This window comes from Danio rerio, chromosome 7 (genome assembly GCF_052040795.2).
Source record: "Danio rerio strain M-AB ecotype USA chromosome 7, GRCz13ab, whole genome shotgun sequence".
Classification (NCBI taxonomy): domain Eukaryota; kingdom Metazoa; phylum Chordata; class Actinopteri; order Cypriniformes; family Danionidae; genus Danio; species Danio rerio.
Window position 1 is genome coordinate 25,071,417 of NC_141027.1, and position 18,295 is coordinate 25,089,711.

Sequence of the window (18,295 nt, forward strand, 5' to 3'; positions counted from 1 at the left end):
AACTACATTATTATGGGGAAATTTTCTTTTTTGTGTAAACTATCCCTTTAAACAGCACTTTGTACATTTCCAACCTTAAAATAATGTTTCTGAAATTCAGTTGAACACTATCTTAAATCTAAATGAATTATTCTATTGTTTCTACCAGATCTGCCTCCTCTCTCCCGAAATCACACTTGCAACTTTGGGTAAGCATCCTGGTACACACAGTCCTGCTCACCACCTGCCAGCAGAACCAGGGACAGATATAGAAATGCCTTTAAGCTGAACAGTGCAACCTGCTTTCAGGTTACTTCCAGACAACTCGGAATTGGAATTTTTGCAAGTATTGTCAAGAGGTTTCTAGAACCGACATACGGCCTATGAACTCAGGGGCGATTGACGAACCCCGATTTCAGCGAGACACATTATGGGACATTATTTTTCATACGGTGACTAGTTCTGCTTCTGTAGGATTCGCACTGAGCTAGCTTATGTGAACCATAATTAAACTTTCAATTGTGTTTAAAGAATAAAATGAGTGGGAGTTCTACTAACAAAAGTTTTTTCTTACATGATAATGTTGTAATTTTTGTCAGCTTTATTTAAAGTAAAGTTAGCATTTTCTATTCATTTTCTGAGTGTCCGCGGGGTCCTAAAAAGTCTTAAAAATTGATAGATCAACGAGAAAATGAAGGCCCTTAAAAGGCATTAAAAAGTCTTAATCACGTTTTTACGAGATCTTAAATTTAGTTTAAGCATTGTCCAAAGTCTTTGACTCAAAAAAGGCATAAATGTATTTCTGTTCCTCCTAATATTAACAACGGCTCGATCCACGCGAAAGGGGCGCATCCGGCCAAGCTCCTCCGTGATGTCACGTAATTTGCGACAAACTCGGGAAGGTGACTCTCCACATGCGAAACCATTGGTAAAATGTTTCCGTACTCTTGGTTGGAAAGGAAAGTTTAAACAGTCGCTGAAGCTTGTCGCTGAAATCAAACACAAAATTAGTTCTTTCAAGGATTGCTTCTTCTAAGCTTTTCTGAGTTCATGGTTGTGCTCCATTGATTTATTTAACTGTAGCTGTTTATTAACAACAGTTTATTAAGTTAAAGGTTTAATATTAGATCTTAAAGTGGCGATGAGGTCTTCAAAACGTCTTAAAAAGGTATTGAAATTAGCTTTAGGATTCTTGCATACCTTTTTTTGTTTTAACTGAAATTGGCACAATAGCATTAAATGTTATTGTATTATATATTCACATATGACAGGGTAAAAATGTGACTGTGACATGCGATTGGCTTGAGCATATTAAGGTCAGAAGTGGGACATTTCACTTCTAAAAATCCCACATGTCATTTATTTTCGTAGGTTAAGTTAGCCTAAAGCTAAGAGATATACCAATGTGGTATAGAACCAATACAATTACTTCAGAGCCTTTCTCATGTAGAAAACACAACCTTTTTCTGTCAGTCTTTCAGCAGCCATGTGATCACCAGAAACCACAAACAGTGAATAAGCAGACAGTAAACTCCCTCTCCATAATGATTCAACAGCACTGAAACATCTTGTGCCTTCTTTAACACACGTGCGCAAGTGCAAACACACCTGTGAAACAGCTGTTTCTCTGTATCCTGGGGGCCGCTGGCCAGTGACCGCTCTTTATCACACACTCTTCTACCTGGAAGCAGTTCCACAAGGTTACACTGAAACAACTATTTCCATTTAGAATAACAGAGATCCAAAGACTTTTTACAAATGAATACTCTCACAAGCACATGCACTTTTGAATACCCTGTAGCGGTCACTTCAGACGCCACACCTAGTGTTTCTAGGCATGTATTGCGTTCAATCTCTTCCCAACACTTTCCTTCACTGGCACGTTAGTGTTTTTAAGCTGCCTTGTTTACTCTGTTTATTCCAACATAATTCTGAGGTGGAAAAACACATAAATGCACAAGTGCACTTGGGAACATTATGTTGTGTGTGTTGTGTGTGTGTGTGTTGAGTATTGAGCGAGATCAGTGTATTGGTATTCCTTTTAGAGATGTAAATCCCTGACTGTGCATCATGTTCCCACCCAGTGAATAATCCCCAAAACACTTTTAAGAGTCCTGCTCAGGTGAGTCAGTTCCTCTCAGAATGTTTTTTGGCAACACATACAACTGCTAAAGTATAGTGTTTGTGTATTTTTGTCTAAGTTGGCTCACACTTATGTTTTTTTATAGGCTGCTTCACTTGGTCAGGTAATTAAATGAAACAGAAACTGAGTGAGTGAGTGAGAGAGAGAGAAGGAGGGAGGTATTAGTGTGCTTGAATGACGACAGGTTCAGACAGTGTGACGATTGTGTGTGTGTCAGATTAAGGTGAGTTGGGCCCAGAACAGAGAGCGAGTAAGAGCAGAGTCACAGCAAAGCAGCCAGCAGGTGAGTTGATCAATCTCTTGCTTTTATTCTGATGTTTTACATGAGTACTGTTATATATTAAGTTCTTCTGGGATTTTATGATTTTGCGCAGTTTTTTTAAAAGTGGTTTAAGCATATCATCATGAAACAAACTTACCCTAAATTGTAATTTAGATATACACTGAAAAAAATTATGTCTGCAAACTTGTAAACAATTTATATGCATTGAATTTAAACAAACAAATTAAGTAATTTTCTATTTAAATTGTTTTTTTTAACCAACCTAAATAAATTGTTCAACTACTTAACTTAAAAAAAAGTGTTAATCCAAGGAATCATCTCTGAATCAGTTTTTTCAGTGTAAATTGTAAAAAAATTCTGGTTGCCTTAAATTTGTAAGCTGAATCAAATTAACCTTACAAGCCCATTGAACTTATATTATGTTAAACTGACTTAAAACTGACTGCGTAACTTATAAAATTAAGTGATAACATGATTAACTTGGTTTAATAATTTACAATGACCTAAAAACAAATGTTATCAGGACTAGTTTGTCATATAATTTTTACAGTGTATGAATAAGAAAAATAAGTCATTTAGTTTATCAAGTAATATTGGAAATATATTTTCTTTTCATGTGGAAACTGTCATTTACAGTACTACATTATATTTATAGTCTGTTGTGGTTATAAAAAACTTTCATTTGTGTTTTCTCTCAAACAAACTTTACTTTTACTGGAAATTTACTTTGAATTGCAGAAATTATGATATACAGTTAAAGTCAAAATTATTAGCCCACCTTTGAATTATATATTTTTTAAATATTTCCCAAATGATGTTTAACAGAGCAAGGAAATTTTCACAGTATGCCTGATGTTTTTTTCTCCTGGGGAAAGTCTGATTTGTTTTATTTCGGCTAGAAAAAAAGCAGTTTACATTTTTTTTAAACACCATTTTAAGGTCAAAATTATTAGGCCTTTAAGCTATATTTTTTCTTGATAGTCTACAGAACAAACCATTGTTATACAATAACTTGCCTAATTACCCTAACCTGCCTAGTTAACCTAATTAACCTAGTTAAGCCTTTAAAAAGCTGTATAGAAGTGTTTTGAAAAATATCTAGTAAAATATTATTTACTGTCATTATGGCAAAGATAAAATAAATTAGTTATTAGAAATTAATTAATAAAATTGTTATGTTTAGAAATGTGTTGAAAAAAATCTGCTCTTAAACAGGGGGGCTAATAATTCTGACTTCAACTGTATATGCATAAGGGTATCAATAATAAATGATGCTTACATCTTGTAATATGAGAAATAGCTCTTTTAAAAACAGGTTTCTTGATTAGCACTGACAATTTCAATGAACAAAAAAGTTTTATTAAATGTTTCTCATTCTTATATACATTTATTTTAAGTTCTGTTCACAGAAAAGGTCTTTGGGAAACCAAAATGCTGCTTCTATTCCATCGCAGTGTGGTTTTCCAGTATAAAGAGTCTTTTGTTGAATGGAAAGGTTCCAGGATGTTAAAGGTTTTTCAAGGAACGATTGTTGCCAATACAGTCTTAAATGAAGGTTCTTTACTGAAGTTCTGATGAATAACCTTTAACCTCTTTACACACACACAAAAAAAAAAAAAACATTGCACGTTTAAGGATTCCTTATTAAAAGGGTATTTAGGGAACCAAAACTGTTCTCTTATATTTTCCTAATGTAAATTTTAAGTGTCATTGCATTATATCTTGAAGTCTGAGTGTTCCCATATGCTGTAATAAAACCAATTTTAAAATATTTATAATCACCTCTTTTTATCTTATTTGTAAAATAAAGAAAAGAAAGAAGAATTCAGCTTGTGCTATTATGAGTAATGTAAAACAAAATATAATAATACCAGCTGAAATCCCTGCTGCATGACATATTTGTGAGTGATTTTGAGTCACAGTCATCTGTTTGGCAGCAGCTGCACTTCCAGCTCGACCAACTGGAGTCAAAGTCAATGACAGGCTGGAGCTCATCTTATCAAAAAGTCATAAAGCAGAGGGTAGTCTGTCTGTTTAGGAGACATGCTGTCCCTAAATAGGAACTTACTGATATGCTGTATACACACAGATCGAACTTTGAACTGTGTGCTCATGATGACGTGACTGATAAACACCCATTATTGTGGGATGGGGGAGAGAGATAAACCTCAGGCCGTATAGATTTATTTCAACAGTATCCCAGTGAAAGCCTGCTGCTCTTCCACCTCTTCTTGCTTCATGTAGGAGATGTTGTGAAAGTATTCTCTGTAAACACATGTCTGATCTCTTCCCAACTTTTTTTTTAAGAAATGACCACCATCACAAGTCAAAGTCACATGTTTCCTTCTTCCTTCCTTCCTCTTTAGATTACAGACGCTTGGATTAACATCTCTCCTGAGTTCACAAGACCATGACGATCGGCAGGAGCTTCAAAAAGAACCGGGTCCCTCGTACTCCTGCTTTCCTGGACAAGACTAATGGATTCTATGGACGCTTGGACGAGATGTTTAGAGACGATGTACGGATGGAAGGAGAGAGCAAAGAAGAGCAGCCAAGCAGCCAAGACAATGGGCCAGCTCCAGGCTGGATAGAAGAGGAGGACCATGTGGTTGATTTTAACCAGGATATGATGGATGATGACGATGGGACCACTTTACTGAAGAGGAAGCCCAGCAGACTAAGCCGCCGATGGAGCAGGATGAGCTCCAGGAAGGCAAAGTACGGGAAGTTTTCCTCAGAGAAAGAACTGGGTAATGAAACCAGTACATCTGTAGATCTGAAGCCAGATGAGGCACTTCCATCCCAAACCCTAGAAAACAACAGAGAACCAGAACCAACGATGGGGCATTTCTCCGCGAAAGAGCATGCAGATGACCAGATTCTGATCAAAGGGAAGAAGGAGGGAGAAGTGGAAGACATGAAAACTGAAGGAAAGCTGAATGAGGAGACAATGGAAGTTGTGAAGAGGAACACTCTCAAGAATTACCGCAAGGTGAGATTTAGCAGTTTATTAGCATTGGAAAACAAAATTCAGTTCAGATGTGGATTAAAATTTGTTAAAGTTTCTTACACTCAATGTTTTGCTGATCCTATTGAAATACCATGCTAAAATATCCTGATAGAACTCCCTTCAACACTGGTTTAGCGGCGCTGATATTGGCTTTTTTCTGAATAAAAACATGTGCGCAGCTAGCGTAGTTAGAACTAATGTAACGAATAAGTTGCTACTCAAAGCAATCGGTTAATTTTGGGTATACAGCAAGGTGCGAATTAAGTTATGTGGTACATGGCTTGCTGTTTATTAAACAATGTGTTGCTGAAGTTATGCTTCTACTTTTAATTGTGCAAATACAGACAAACACGAAAGTGTGTAAGAGGACACCAAAAATGTTAAAGATTGTTTATTAGATTTTACGGGGATGCTCATCACATTAGAAGACATATATGGTTCTTTTTTTTGTTTAGATCTGTAAATTATGCTTTACTATATAATCCCAAAAACATGGTTAGGCAAACCATGCTAACTAAAATATTCAAGATTTTGCTACACTAACCATTAACCACACTGTAACAAATGCAGAGTTCCACTCTTTGTGTTGAGACAACATTAAGGTAACTTTTTTTTTTTTTTTTTTTTTTTACAAATTTTAGAGAATTTAACAAAAAAGAATTAAGTTGTCCTTAAAAACTCAAGAATTATGTTGTTCTAGCTCATTTTAAATAAGTAGTTTGAACAAACAGCGAACATAATTTGAGTGTATGGCATTTGCAGTGCGGTTACACAAATGGCAATCGATCTTGTGTCGTGATCAAAAATTATTGTTAAAAAGCAACTATGTTATATTTTAGTTCTATAATTGATTTATCATTCAATCATTTTAGTTTTAGGGTATTCTATGATATAGTCAATTATATTTGTGCAGTGATAATGCTTTTAAGTTTTGGTCTGAATTTAGGTGACCTTGACTACCAAGATTTGTTAAATAAAAGTTATAGTTTTTATTATTAGCTTCAAACATCATCCACACAGTTAATATTATTTAAAGTTCACTTAAGGAGGCAAGGTCATTCTGTAAGGATATATGGTTTGGAACACATTTTGGCAAGGAATCCGGAATAAAGTTCAATTTTATTTCTATTTTGTAGTTCTTTTAAAGAGTCCATCACTCTAGAAGTGTTTACATTTGCTGCAATATAACTCTTTTCTATGTCTCCACCCCACTGAAAAGCGAATAGCTTCACATGTATCTTTATTACTTCCACCCCCTGTTTATTAGTCCATCTGTTATGTCACTATCAGTTGTTTGCACATATATGGTCAGAGGACAGAACCAAGTTATACAGTGACCACAGTTCTTTTGGTCGTAAGCAAGGTGACCTTGATTAGTGGAATTTCTGCAAATAATTGAAGGACTCTGTCAGTTCACCTCCATTACATGTCCTCTAGTTCAGCTAATAAGGGCACATTCTTCTGTCAGAGCAATGACCCTAGAAATAAACCCACTTCCTTCTACCTGACCATGCATCTTCATTCACTTTATATATATATATATATATATATATATATATATATATATATATATATATATATATATATATATACAAACAAATATTTTCAAGGTTATTAAGAAAGACAGAAATATGTTTTACAAAAAAAAAGTACACTTTTAATATTTTCCTGTAGAATTCACGGTATTTAATTTACTTTAACCGAAACTTACACCAAGATGACTGTTAATATATACAACATTTATCTTGCTGTACATGTATTTAGTATTGTAAATATATACTGTAAAATGTACTGTATTTTTAATTGTCTCAGCTGTAATATATATTTATATATTTAAAAAATGTACTTTTAATTAATTGTTTATTATCTATTTGCTATAAAACGGTATAAATGGTAAATTACTGTATTTCCTTGGCCAGGTTTCACACTTTTTTAAAATTTCTTTCATACTTAGATTCAGAAAAGATGTAACAAGGGTGACCTGGCCAAGAGGTCCATTACACACGACTTATGAAAAAAAAATTTATACTAATAAATAAAAAGTAAAGATAATATAAAAATACAGTTTAGTTGTTCGGCTATACCACATTACAATATGTTAAAACACATACTTTGAGAAATGGACTGATGATGTTTGTTATAAAGGATAGAGTGAAATGATTTAATTGGGATTTAATTCCAGGATGAGGTGGCGGCATGGCTAAAATCTCACTTCCCTATTTCAGTTTGAACCCGGGGAACCGACAAATGATAAGTTTCACTTGAACGTAGGGCATAGTGGCTTTTTGACCTATGAAGAAGGGAACATGGGTATAAAGGCGCCAGACCCAGAAGAGCCTTGTATACCAGAGACATCCAGTGAGTGTAGCTTCTGACATTCAGAGAAGGCCACTCAGCTTCCGCATACAGTTATAGTTATTTACAATGGTGAGTTAGTCCTGTAACAAACCTCAGAGCGCTGTGATAAACAAAGTTTAAAGGCTGAAGACATTTGGTTGAAGCATTCATATATAAAACATCACCATAGTCAAGCAACGGTAAAAATGTTGAAGACACCAAACGTTACAAGCTTTAAGAGGAAAGCAGGATCCATTTCGATAGTAAAACCCAAGCTTAACTCTCAAATTGTGAACCAAATTTGCTATGTGTGCATGAAGGAAAACTCCTGATCAAGTAAAAATCCTATATACTTGTAGCTGGACTTTAGAGGGTAAAACGCATTATACTGAAATACTTGAAGACATGAGCGGTTCATAAATGCAGCAAACTATTTTGAAGCATTAAAAGTGTTCAAGATATCCAAAGTCTTTACACAGTGATCCAGAGATTGTTTGGACACCCGTGGTTTACACTGTATGTCACTGATGAGAAGATGAAGGATGTTTCCTGTATCACGACAGAAATCGCCAAATGGCCTTAAACGATGACTAAATGCACTACAGAATGTTACGTTTACACATTCCTGCACAAATTGCATGTAAACGCATCAAACTTTCACAGCGTAATCGTCACTACTTTATTGAGTACTTTTAAAAAAGGGCTACTTTTCACTCATACTTTGAGTAATATTTACAACAGATTCTTTTACTCTCCATGCACTACATTTTTGGTTAAGTAATGGTACTTTTACTTGAGTATGCTTATTATTTATCGTGTTTTTCTCTCTTTATTTACTGCTTTAGGCAATGGACAGAGCTTTTCGTCGAGGATGGGAGACTTTTGTTGCCAATCTGTATAGTGTGACTCTGACACCCATATCATCAACTTCTTCATCTGCACCATCAGACAAAACCCAACTGAACAAGAATCGTGTTTTGGCAGAATTCAGATAACGGTCAAACTATCTCAGCTGCACTTTTTCCATTTCAATCACTGAATAACTTGATTTATTAATTTAAATGTGCTCATGTATTTAATGTGCATTGTTGAACTCGGCATTAAACTGATGGCTATTGATCAGATCATTATGTAACCTGAAAAGAGAGGTCAATATTTGAACGTTTTATCAGTGTATAAATTTATCACCGCAGCACTAACTAAAGGGAGTGTATAGCTGATCTTTGTTCTCTCGTGAGGAAACATGTGGCTTCTGTTATTAATTATCCCACGTGGAAAGTTTTTGAGCTGTGAACAGAAGGAGGGTTCCTGTACTTTGGCCATTAACGTGTACTCTTTCAAAGGGTTAACACAACCCTCAAGAACAAATCTGGGAGCTCAAAGATATAAAAAAAAGTCATCAAGAGGTACATCTCTGGCAATGAAGTGCAGAAATAATTGAGCCAAGAGATGGAGTGAATGATGGCTTTTGTGTTCTGTAGAGTTATTTATGTTCTGTTTCTTATTTACAAACCCATGGTTTTCTAATGTTGCATATGTGAAATGAAAAGTATTTTGTCTTGTTTTATCTGCTTTGTGATGTCAAAGGAATGCTAATAAAAAACTTTTAAAAAAAAACTCTATCACTTGTTTCTGTGGTGCTAAATACAAAAGTAATCAATTTTGAATTATTTTAGTAATATGATAGTGTGCTGGTCTTAACAAAGGCAAATTTCTCAAAATATAAATATTATAATAACTTTGTGGTTAAATCTTTATTTAATACACTAGCCGTTATATTGTAGTTCACAAGAGTGGTCTCAAGAACAAGGTTTAGGTCTTCAAATCAATCCCATTTGTACATTTTTATTTTTATTTTATTTCAAAAATTGTTAGGACCACAGCTCCTGGATTATCACAAGATTTCACACACATTGTATTTATTTGTTAACATCCTTTCTAAGATTGAATGTAAAAATTACAGTGTCAAATGTTACTGTAGGGCTTGATCAGAAATGAACAGAAACTGTAACAAAATTGTCACCTAAATCAGGGGTTCCCAAACTTTTCAGCCCGCGACCCCCAAAATAACAATGCTAGTGACTCGTGACCCCCAATATCCTCTGAGGTGGTTATACATACAGAAACCTTGCATGCAATGACGCAGACACACCAATTAAATTTGTGTCAGTGCTTTAAATGTGCCAGAAAGTATAACCTGATGTTATAAAATCAAAATGCATCTGACGCTATTGCTGCCTTTAATATAATGTAATTACCCCAGGGGTCGCAATCCAATAGAACTAGTAACTATAAGCTAATATAGTAACTATATAGTATATAGTAACTATAAACGACTATTTTTATTTTCAGTATAGTTATGGATAAAATATGATATGTTAATTCTTATGGTTTAATAACAATAAATAGATTTTTGGAAATCACCAGGCGACCCCCCTTCATTGCCCCGCGACCCCTCGGGGGGTCCCGACCCCCACTTTGAGAACCACTGACCTAAAATAATAGGAACGCTAACAAAATTCATTACAATGGCAAAAAGTACTTGAATGAGATTTTTGTAGAGTATGTGGACGGAAATAACTGTGCAACACACTTGGGCCCGAATTTCAGGTCCCAGTTTTTCAAAATATTTAACTTAATATTTTAACTTTAATATTTACATATGAACATTTCTCTATTTGTGTTTGATTTATGCTTACTCCCTGGCATGTATATTTTTTGTACTGTTAAAATTTTATACAAAAAAAAAAAGATGCAGATATAACTCCATCTAGTGGAAATGTGAAGCCTGACAAGGTTTTGACAAAAAAATCTTAAGCATTTTATCTTCATTCCAAATAATAAATCTACAAAAAGCAGATATGTTGTTCGACTTTGTAAGTATGATACTCTCATATGTATGTTATAAATATGTTAATGGTTTATTTACCTGCCTGTTCGCGTCCACATTGCTTTTACCATACTCTGCTTAATTCATCAATCACTACTATTTATAGAACGTGTATATTATGTACAGTTACCATAATTTTATCAACATTTTGTGCAAATAATCGCTCTGTATATACAGAATATTTTGAAATTCATAAACATTGACCGACTGCCATATAGACTACAACGTATTTTTGGCGCTTTTAATGTTATCAGATTACCTGATTGGTTGTCGTCAAATGGGCGTGTTTTTTTACGTGTGACACGAATAAAACGCGCCGAGCCCTTCCTTCCGTCCATTTTGCTGCTACTTCTTCATAGGTAAGGATTGTTCTGTTCATTTCCAACTGGTTAAACATAACGCTATTGTGTTTTAATCCGGTTTTACAATGATGACATAGGCGTCAAAAGGACTGATTTTCTTTTGAGTATGCGTTTACGTCTTTTGTTATATGGGCCTTTAGTAGACTGCTACAATGAGTGTACAGCCCGCTGGCCCACGAGCTTCACACTTTTATCTAAAGCCATCCTTTTTCAACTGTGACCCTTTTTTGATTGTTTCACATTCTTTGCAAAGTTTACATGTTAGTTTATCGTAATTGCTGTCTATTTCGTGCTACTTTTGTTCTTTTCGTTTTTCACGAGATCTCTCAATGATGATAACTTTCACAGACCTGTACTGAATCACTGTGATTGCACAATATTTATCTGACGTGAGATCGAGATGATCATTGCATCCTTTTTATCGATTTTTATTTATTTATTTTTAGTTTTGCGTTGATCGTATGTCCTGTGCTCTTATTTGGGAAACACGTGTCTAATGAAGGGTTCTCTTTTGCAGCAACGATGACTACTGCGACTCGCGTGGCATCATGGGAAGGTAAGATTTCTAGCAGCCTGTAGATTTTGTTTTTTCAATGTGCTGTATTAAGCTTAACATGCTGTAAAAAGACCATTTCATCCTATTTGCAAGTTTAATACTTGGTATTAAGGTTGGTTAAGATTACTTTCAAGGAGCTTAACTTGGAGTATTAATATATTTGCAGTTATTATACAAGGTTTTGATGTCTTGTTAATCTAATATGATCTGTTATATGGTTTCACTTGATCTCTAATTTATTTGTTTTTTTACAGGACTGCAGTGGACCTTTACCCCACAACTTGTGTCCTTGAGCAGAATAAGGTTTGTTTGATTCCAGCACTTGTTACTTGTGAACCTATAGGTGTGATGATTTTAGATTACCGCCCCAGTCTGATTTATCTGACTGATTGGTACCCCTCTGACCCTTTTGTTTTAACTTTTTTAAATGTATGTTTTGAAACTCTTTATTCATGTAGCTTTTCTTTTCTTTTATTCAGATGCTACCAGAACTTGCTGATTAACTGCAGTCATCTTGAGCAGGTACCCTCCAAAGAAATACGTGCATGTTGAGAATACTCATTATATATTACATCCATTTAACTCCTCTGCACAAGCATATTGAAACCCTCCAAGAAGAAATTACGATGTAGAAAGATCTCTATGAAAAGTGTTATTCTGCATAGCAGTCTCAATACACTTCAATACCACCCTGGGTTTAGCAGTCAGAATGAGCCCTGGACATTCTTACTCAACTTTTCTACAGTTAATTTACTGCCCACAGTGTTGGGGAAGTTACTTTTTTGAATAACCCATTGCAATATTTACTTACTCACCTCAAAGTAATTGGTTGCGTTATTAATGGAAAGTAATGTGATGCATTTACTCAGTTTTCAAACCAGCCAGAGGCTTTATTTCTTTCTGAACTTGAAGCGTTTTATTTATACTTGTGTTTTTGTCTTGATTCAGTAAAATCGCTGTCCAATTGAGACCATAATCCCCTTTATCCCACATGTTAAAAATGAGAACTTTTACAGAAATGTAAGGCTCAGTCATCCTTCTGTCTGTACCTGCAGGAGCTCATTCTCGCATTGTGATTTTCAATGCCATTACACTAATTACTTAAAATTAATATTTAATTCCACGATTAAGTAATAACTTTACTCGTTACTTGGGTAAAGTAGTATTATTAACATGGTTTTAATCCCAAACCCCATAATATGAGATGGTTCTCTGCTTGCACCAGTCTCCACATCCTGTGCAAATGGTACCAACTGTAGAATGATTCAATAATGCAGACTAACCATTCTTCCTGGTGTTTATTGGAGGTTCGCATTAAGACAAACCATTGACTTCTGTCATAATTTGGGGAAATAAGCATAAACGTTATTTAGAGTGAACATTGGTTTGAGGCAGACTTAATTACTAGAACTGCTTGATTGCCCCCATGTATTGTCTAGTGTGCTTTGTTCGTTGTCTTGTATTAAAATCAGTTTCAGTATTATTTTTGGCTCTATAGACCTCAGCCCCCTGTGACTTTTTCAGTAAAGAATGTCCTTGTCAGGATAATAACTCATAAAACACTTGTCATCCAGTGCTACCATGATGACTTCAGAATTCTCTCTTCCTGAATTGCTTTGATGTAACTGTTCTAACCTGAGTAGCATTGGACATCCAGATTTTGTTCTTGTGATGTTTGTAAAACTTACTTAAACATATTTTTGTTTTTGCAGTTTCCATGCATTCTGCTGGGATGAAGCTGAGACGTGTTAAATTCAAGGTAATATTGCAAATGTCCAGTCTTTATTAAAAAATAAATAAATAAATAAAACTTGTTAAATGATGATTTTCCATGACAAGCATATATCTGAATTCCAGTGATGTTTGCCTATTTATTCTGATAATCTGGATGATTGCATTTTATTTATTATTTTCTTCGTTTTGCAGTTTTTAATGGTTCAGGTTTTTGTTTTTAAGGATTGCTGCAGAGGATGGGTTTATGGCGATTATGGACATCTTATGGGTAAGCATTCTCACATTCACAGTTTACTTGATCTTGTCTGAAATGATTAAGTCTTTACATCTTAACTGGACGACAGTTTTGTCATATGGCATTCTAGTCACCAAAGTATGATCAGATCATGTGACTTCGTAAACAATTACTGAGCAGTATTTGCACTTACAATGCTTGTCGTTTGACTAGGTGTTTCAGCCTTCCTCCTGTTGGCCATGGCACAGTGCTTTTGGTAAGTTTTTGACAAAAAAAAAATTGTATAAAGTCTCTATCTGAGAGGATGAACGGTTTATTCCGTTTTATCATCTGGACGGCATTATTGCCCCATGGCATTAAAGTCACCAAAGCACTGATCAGACAATGTTAAACATGCTGGAGTTAATACATTTAGCATGCATACTAAAGGTCTTGCCTCTGTTTGTAGGTAGCACTGTCAAATGACTGGTTACCAAAGAAGTGGCTGTTTACTTAAAAGGTAAATTTTATGCAAAAATTATTATTATTTCTCTCTCCTCCCCCTCAATCTCTGTGATGAAGAAACTTAGCTCACTTTGACCCAATGTGAAAAGTCACGAACAACTGAGAGATTACTGTGAATGGCTAAAGTTTTCATTTTGCATGAGTTGCATTGCCTTTTCTCTAAATTCCCCCTCCTCTCTGCAGGATCCCTGGTTAAAGTCTTTGATGGGTTGAGTCCTTCTAGCGGTTTTAGGTAAGGCTACTACCTACTTTAGTTTCAAGTCCCTCTGTAACTTATGATGATTTTCATTGGAATCTCGTTCGTCTGAATTCCTGCTGATATCTTTTAAATACTGATGTTACACAATGCATTTATTGTAGATGTTGGTTTGTTCAACGTAAACTAATGTCGGTTTTTGTTTTCCCTCAAAGGTTCCAGTCAAGATGTACACAATGGTAAGAATGCTTCCTAAATTTTATTACTAGTTCAATTTGTTAATCTTGCACCTGTGTTCTTCCTGTAACACATGATGATTTTGCAGTCTCGTTCGTCTGAAGTACTGTTGAGAAACCTAGCTTTATACTGATGTTACAACTATCACTTGCATGTCTGTATTTGTCAGTTTCTTCCACCTAAAAGTTCTCTTCACTCGTAGGCAAGACGCCTTGTCTGAAGTTATCCAAACAGGTGAGTTTTGTCCCATACATGTATGCCACACTTATTGACATCCTTTTATGATGCAACTCGCACACGTCTTACGCCCTGTGTCAATGCCAGAACCTGAAAAGGTGAACCCACTGGTGTGTCCTGGGCAATAAGGGGATGATCCGTTGGGGTTTCCAGCAGTCTGAGAAGCACTAGTTGTAGCTTGGATAAGTGTTTATCCTTCATGTGATCCCTAACTTTTTTTTTTTTCTTTTTTTGTGCCAGGACTGTAGTGGACCAAATTGTGCATCCGTGCAGAAAGAGGTTTGTATGCATTTGGTTTCTTGACTTGTTACTTGTGAACCTATAGGCATGATTATCTTAGATTACCGCCCCAGTCTGATTTATCTGACTGATTGGTACCCCTCTGACCTCTCTTAATGATTGTTGACTGAAGTAATTTATTGAAGCACTACTAATGTAGCTTTAACTTTTCAGATGCTACAAGGATTTACTGATCGATTGCCATCTTCATGTACAGGTACCCACAAGTTGTACCTGTTAAAGTAAATTGGTATGGACATGATGAGTGACTATTACCGCCCCAGGCTGAAAAGTTATGACTGATTGGTATCCCCTCTGATCCATACTTGTCTAATGCTTATTTTCCCGCTCCCAACCTTAGTTTAACTTTTTTTTTTTTTTTTTTCCCCTCTAGATTTCAACTGCATGTTGCTGAAAGCCTTAAGAGGGAGAGGTGGACAATTTTGTACTTTTCAGTGTAATGCAAGCTCTTGCTGAAAGCAGCTAAGAGGAACAAATAAATGATTTTGCTGAACTCTGTCTCTTTGACTTTAGATTTATCCCAAGGTAACAAGTATTGTGAGTTTTACTATTGTGCAAGACTGACCTTTTTTATAAGCTCAATTCATTAACTTAAAGAAATAATAAACCATTTATTTGTGCAAGTTGACTTTTACACAATTCTCAATTTTCTTCTGCTTAAACTTATGGGAATCGAATAAATATGGACCTTAATGTTCACTAGTAAAAAGTTTGACTATTCATATACTTCCCCTCTATTTCTGCTCAAGTACTTGAATGAAAGCAATAAATCACAACTAAGACTAAAATTGAGCAATTTGCCATTCCTGGTATTAATGAAACTGGTCTTAAATCAGTTTAAGCAACTAGCATGTGTAAAGCCTCCATTTTCCCAACATTACACTGTAACTGAAAAAGGAAAACTGGGCACACCATCAATTTTAATTTATGGTATTGTGGCTTTATACAAGTATATCATTTAGCAGTTGTACCCATGTCGGTGTTGCACAATATTTGCAACCCTCAAATTGTGCCACATTTAAATTTCTACAAAATGTTCTCAAACCAACTTGACAGCTAGTTTGCTAGACACAAAAAGGGTACTGCAGATTTTAATGCAAAGTCTTTTTAATGGTCTTTTGTGAAGTTGAAATCCAGATCTGAAGGATTCATGGAAAAATTAACTGCCCACCTATTTGTAACATCGATCAGAGAAAGGCTTCACTGAGCTGTAACTATTTAAACAGCAGAAGCTTTAAATGGAAGAAGACCCAGCAGATTTTGTGAAACAGTTGTGTATTTATGGTAAATTAGTTTTTCACAGCTGCTGAACAATATTTTTTAAGTTTGTGACCACTATCTTCAGCACATTTACATTACACGTGCAGTCCAACATGCTGCTCCTTTACTGTCCATTTAAAGGCTAAATGTGTGTCCATTAGTCCGTTGTAAAGATCCGAGCTGCAATATCATCTAGTAGCCAATCCACACCTGAAAGCAGATTCTCGCCTGTTACAGCACTGCATCCCACAATACACCAGTGATGGGTCTTAATATCATCAAGGGCTAAAACCTAGGCAGATGGAGAGATTAATCAGAAACTAGCATATTTACTTAATCCCTTTTTAGTTGTGACATGCAATGTGAAGACTCACCTCTCGAATGCCATCTTTTGATAAAGCACCAGGTAGGTCTTGCTTGTTGGCAAAAACTAACAGAGTGGCTCCTGCTAATCGCTAGAATAGAAGAAATTTAATCAGAAACCTTGTAATGGAATTACATTTCATAGACTAAGGCTATAAAATTTAAGAGAAACGCCATCACACCTCTTCTAGTAGTAAGGCATTCAGCTCTTTTCTGCAGTCGTCCAGTCTCAGTCTGTCAGCACTGTCCACAACCCACACCAGTCCATCTGTGCTCTCGAAATAATTCCTCCAGTACGATCTCAATGACTTTTGACCACCCACATCCCAGATGTTCAGCTTAAACCTAGTTTCAGTGGGAAGAAAGAAACAGAATGTATTTGGAGATTATTTGAAATAAACATAAGGTTAAAAAGTCGGCAGTGTTCACAAGACATAATTTGATGATTACTTTCATTAACCCTAAAGTGCTTTTAAATAATTTCTTGACAAAAACAACTAACAACAACAAAACCTTACATTTTGGCTTGTTTATAACGTTTAACTCTGAAATAGTACAAACAAATGATTTTGGCACATGCTATTTGGACACACTTGTTTTAAAAGGTCCTACAAACGCTGTTTGTGGTCAAAAGTGAACACAGTATTTCCACTAAATGAAAAAAAGTTCTAATGTGAAAACAATCTTACTGAAAACTACTTTATTAGCTATCGATCAATCTCAGATTTGAAATTAGTTAAAATTTATTAAGGGATACCTACTTTTAAACTTTTTCCATTAACCTACCAAGTGTCTCGTTTTAAATATAAATATGCCATTTAACTCTATGCTACAAAAGAATTTAAAGCATTTTGGTTTAAATTGCAAATTAAATTTTCAAGCTTTAGTCAAAATTATTAAGAGGTAATTGATTGTTTATATTTACAACAGTAAGAGGAATCCGAGACATAGAATTTCGCTAACGTAGTATATTGACTAAAAACATTACGGACAAAAAAGACATCAATTTAACCGTGCCGTTAGAAATTGTTATATCTGCCATATAAAATTAGCTTAAAGTTAGCATCAATGCTCTCAGTAGTCGTACCCTCTGTGCTCAAGAGTCTTGATGTTGAAGCCTAATGTTGGAGAGATTGTGCTGACGTCTTCGCCGTTGAACTTCTTTAGGATAGTTGTTTTCCCCGCATTATCAAGACCACTGAAAAGAAACGTCAAGGACCCTCGACAGCATCACAGGTGACATAAACATCACATTACACATTACATCACATTTTCTGAGAAAATGACACTTGTTAGAAAGTATATGCATTGTAGTGAATACAAACAATACAAAACACCGGCGGTTTATCATGTTGTTTACAAATGTACCTAATGTACATGACTATCCGCTTGAATTCAGTTGTGCGAAAAGATACAGCATGAGTAGACGCATTTCACGCTCCTTGTGTTTCATCTTCTTCAAGATAGTCAGTAAACCCATCGCGAGCGCGTAGATGAAATACACAATACTGTCTGAAATCACGCATTAACTAACGTAATAAATGAAAATATTTCTTAAATAAATATCGCACGCCTTCAGTGCAAAGCCATACTGGAAACAAGGAAGCGTTACTATGAGTTAACAAAACACACTGCGCTGTGATTGGTTAGAAAGGGAATACGTATGACA

At 35.3% G+C, this 18,295-nt stretch overlaps 2 protein-coding genes, 2 long non-coding RNA genes and 6 other non-coding genes across 10 annotated transcripts; 8 read left to right on the forward strand and 2 right to left on the reverse strand.

Annotated features, from left to right (window-relative positions):
* Positions 1-2,334: 2,334 nt before the first annotated feature.
* sb:cb1058 lies at positions 2,335-9,358 on the forward strand. The gene is given in 3 exon segments (NM_001386723.1): positions 2,335-2,405; positions 4,772-5,397; positions 8,598-9,358. Coding segments are annotated over 2 exon segments (732 nt in total). The 5' UTR covers positions 2,335-2,405; positions 4,772-4,815; the 3' UTR covers positions 8,748-9,358.
* On the reverse strand, positions 8,641-10,925 carry LOC147843118 (uncharacterized). Its single transcript, XR_015495707.1, has 2 exons — positions 10,246-10,925; positions 8,641-9,775 (listed from the first exon to the last, which is right to left on the reverse strand). It is a non-coding gene; the product is annotated as an uncharacterized LOC147843118 (long non-coding RNA).
* Positions 10,926-11,521: 596 nt separating this feature from the next.
* On the forward strand, positions 11,522-15,651 carry si:dkey-23i12.5 (the record flags this gene model as incomplete). Its single annotated transcript, NR_120316.1, is given in 13 exon segments — positions 11,522-11,560; positions 11,815-11,863; positions 12,040-12,082; positions 13,273-13,319; positions 13,517-13,562; positions 13,743-13,785; positions 13,978-14,028; positions 14,217-14,265; positions 14,445-14,468; positions 14,669-14,700; positions 14,944-14,982; positions 15,157-15,199; positions 15,377-15,651. It is a non-coding gene; the product is annotated as a si:dkey-23i12.5 (long non-coding RNA).
* On the forward strand, positions 11,900-11,970 carry LOC137490274 (small nucleolar RNA SNORD31). The gene has a single exon (XR_015496689.1). It is a non-coding gene; the product is annotated as a small nucleolar RNA SNORD31 (small nucleolar RNA).
* On the forward strand, positions 14,077-14,141 carry LOC137490278 (small nucleolar RNA SNORD29). The gene has a single exon (XR_015496694.1). It is a non-coding gene; the product is annotated as a small nucleolar RNA SNORD29 (small nucleolar RNA).
* LOC137490279 (small nucleolar RNA SNORD30) lies at positions 14,305-14,374 on the forward strand. The gene has a single exon (XR_015496693.1). It is a non-coding gene; the product is annotated as a small nucleolar RNA SNORD30 (small nucleolar RNA).
* Positions 14,743-14,869, forward strand: LOC137490277 (small nucleolar RNA SNORD22). Its single transcript, XR_015496692.1, has one exon. It is a non-coding gene; the product is annotated as a small nucleolar RNA SNORD22 (small nucleolar RNA).
* On the forward strand, positions 15,031-15,095 carry LOC137490275 (small nucleolar RNA SNORD31). Its single transcript, XR_015496691.1, has one exon. It is a non-coding gene; the product is annotated as a small nucleolar RNA SNORD31 (small nucleolar RNA).
* Positions 15,234-15,307, forward strand: LOC137490276 (small nucleolar RNA SNORD31). The gene has a single exon (XR_015496690.1). It is a non-coding gene; the product is annotated as a small nucleolar RNA SNORD31 (small nucleolar RNA).
* Positions 15,652-16,092: 441 nt separating the features above from the next.
* On the reverse strand, positions 16,093-18,225 carry arl2 (ARF like GTPase 2). Its single transcript, NM_001005947.1, is given in 5 exon segments — positions 16,093-16,555; positions 16,638-16,718; positions 16,809-16,971; positions 17,714-17,824; positions 18,042-18,225. Coding segments are annotated over 5 exon segments (555 nt in total). The 5' UTR covers positions 18,107-18,225; the 3' UTR covers positions 16,093-16,420.
* Between the last annotated feature and the right edge of the window lie 70 nt (positions 18,226-18,295).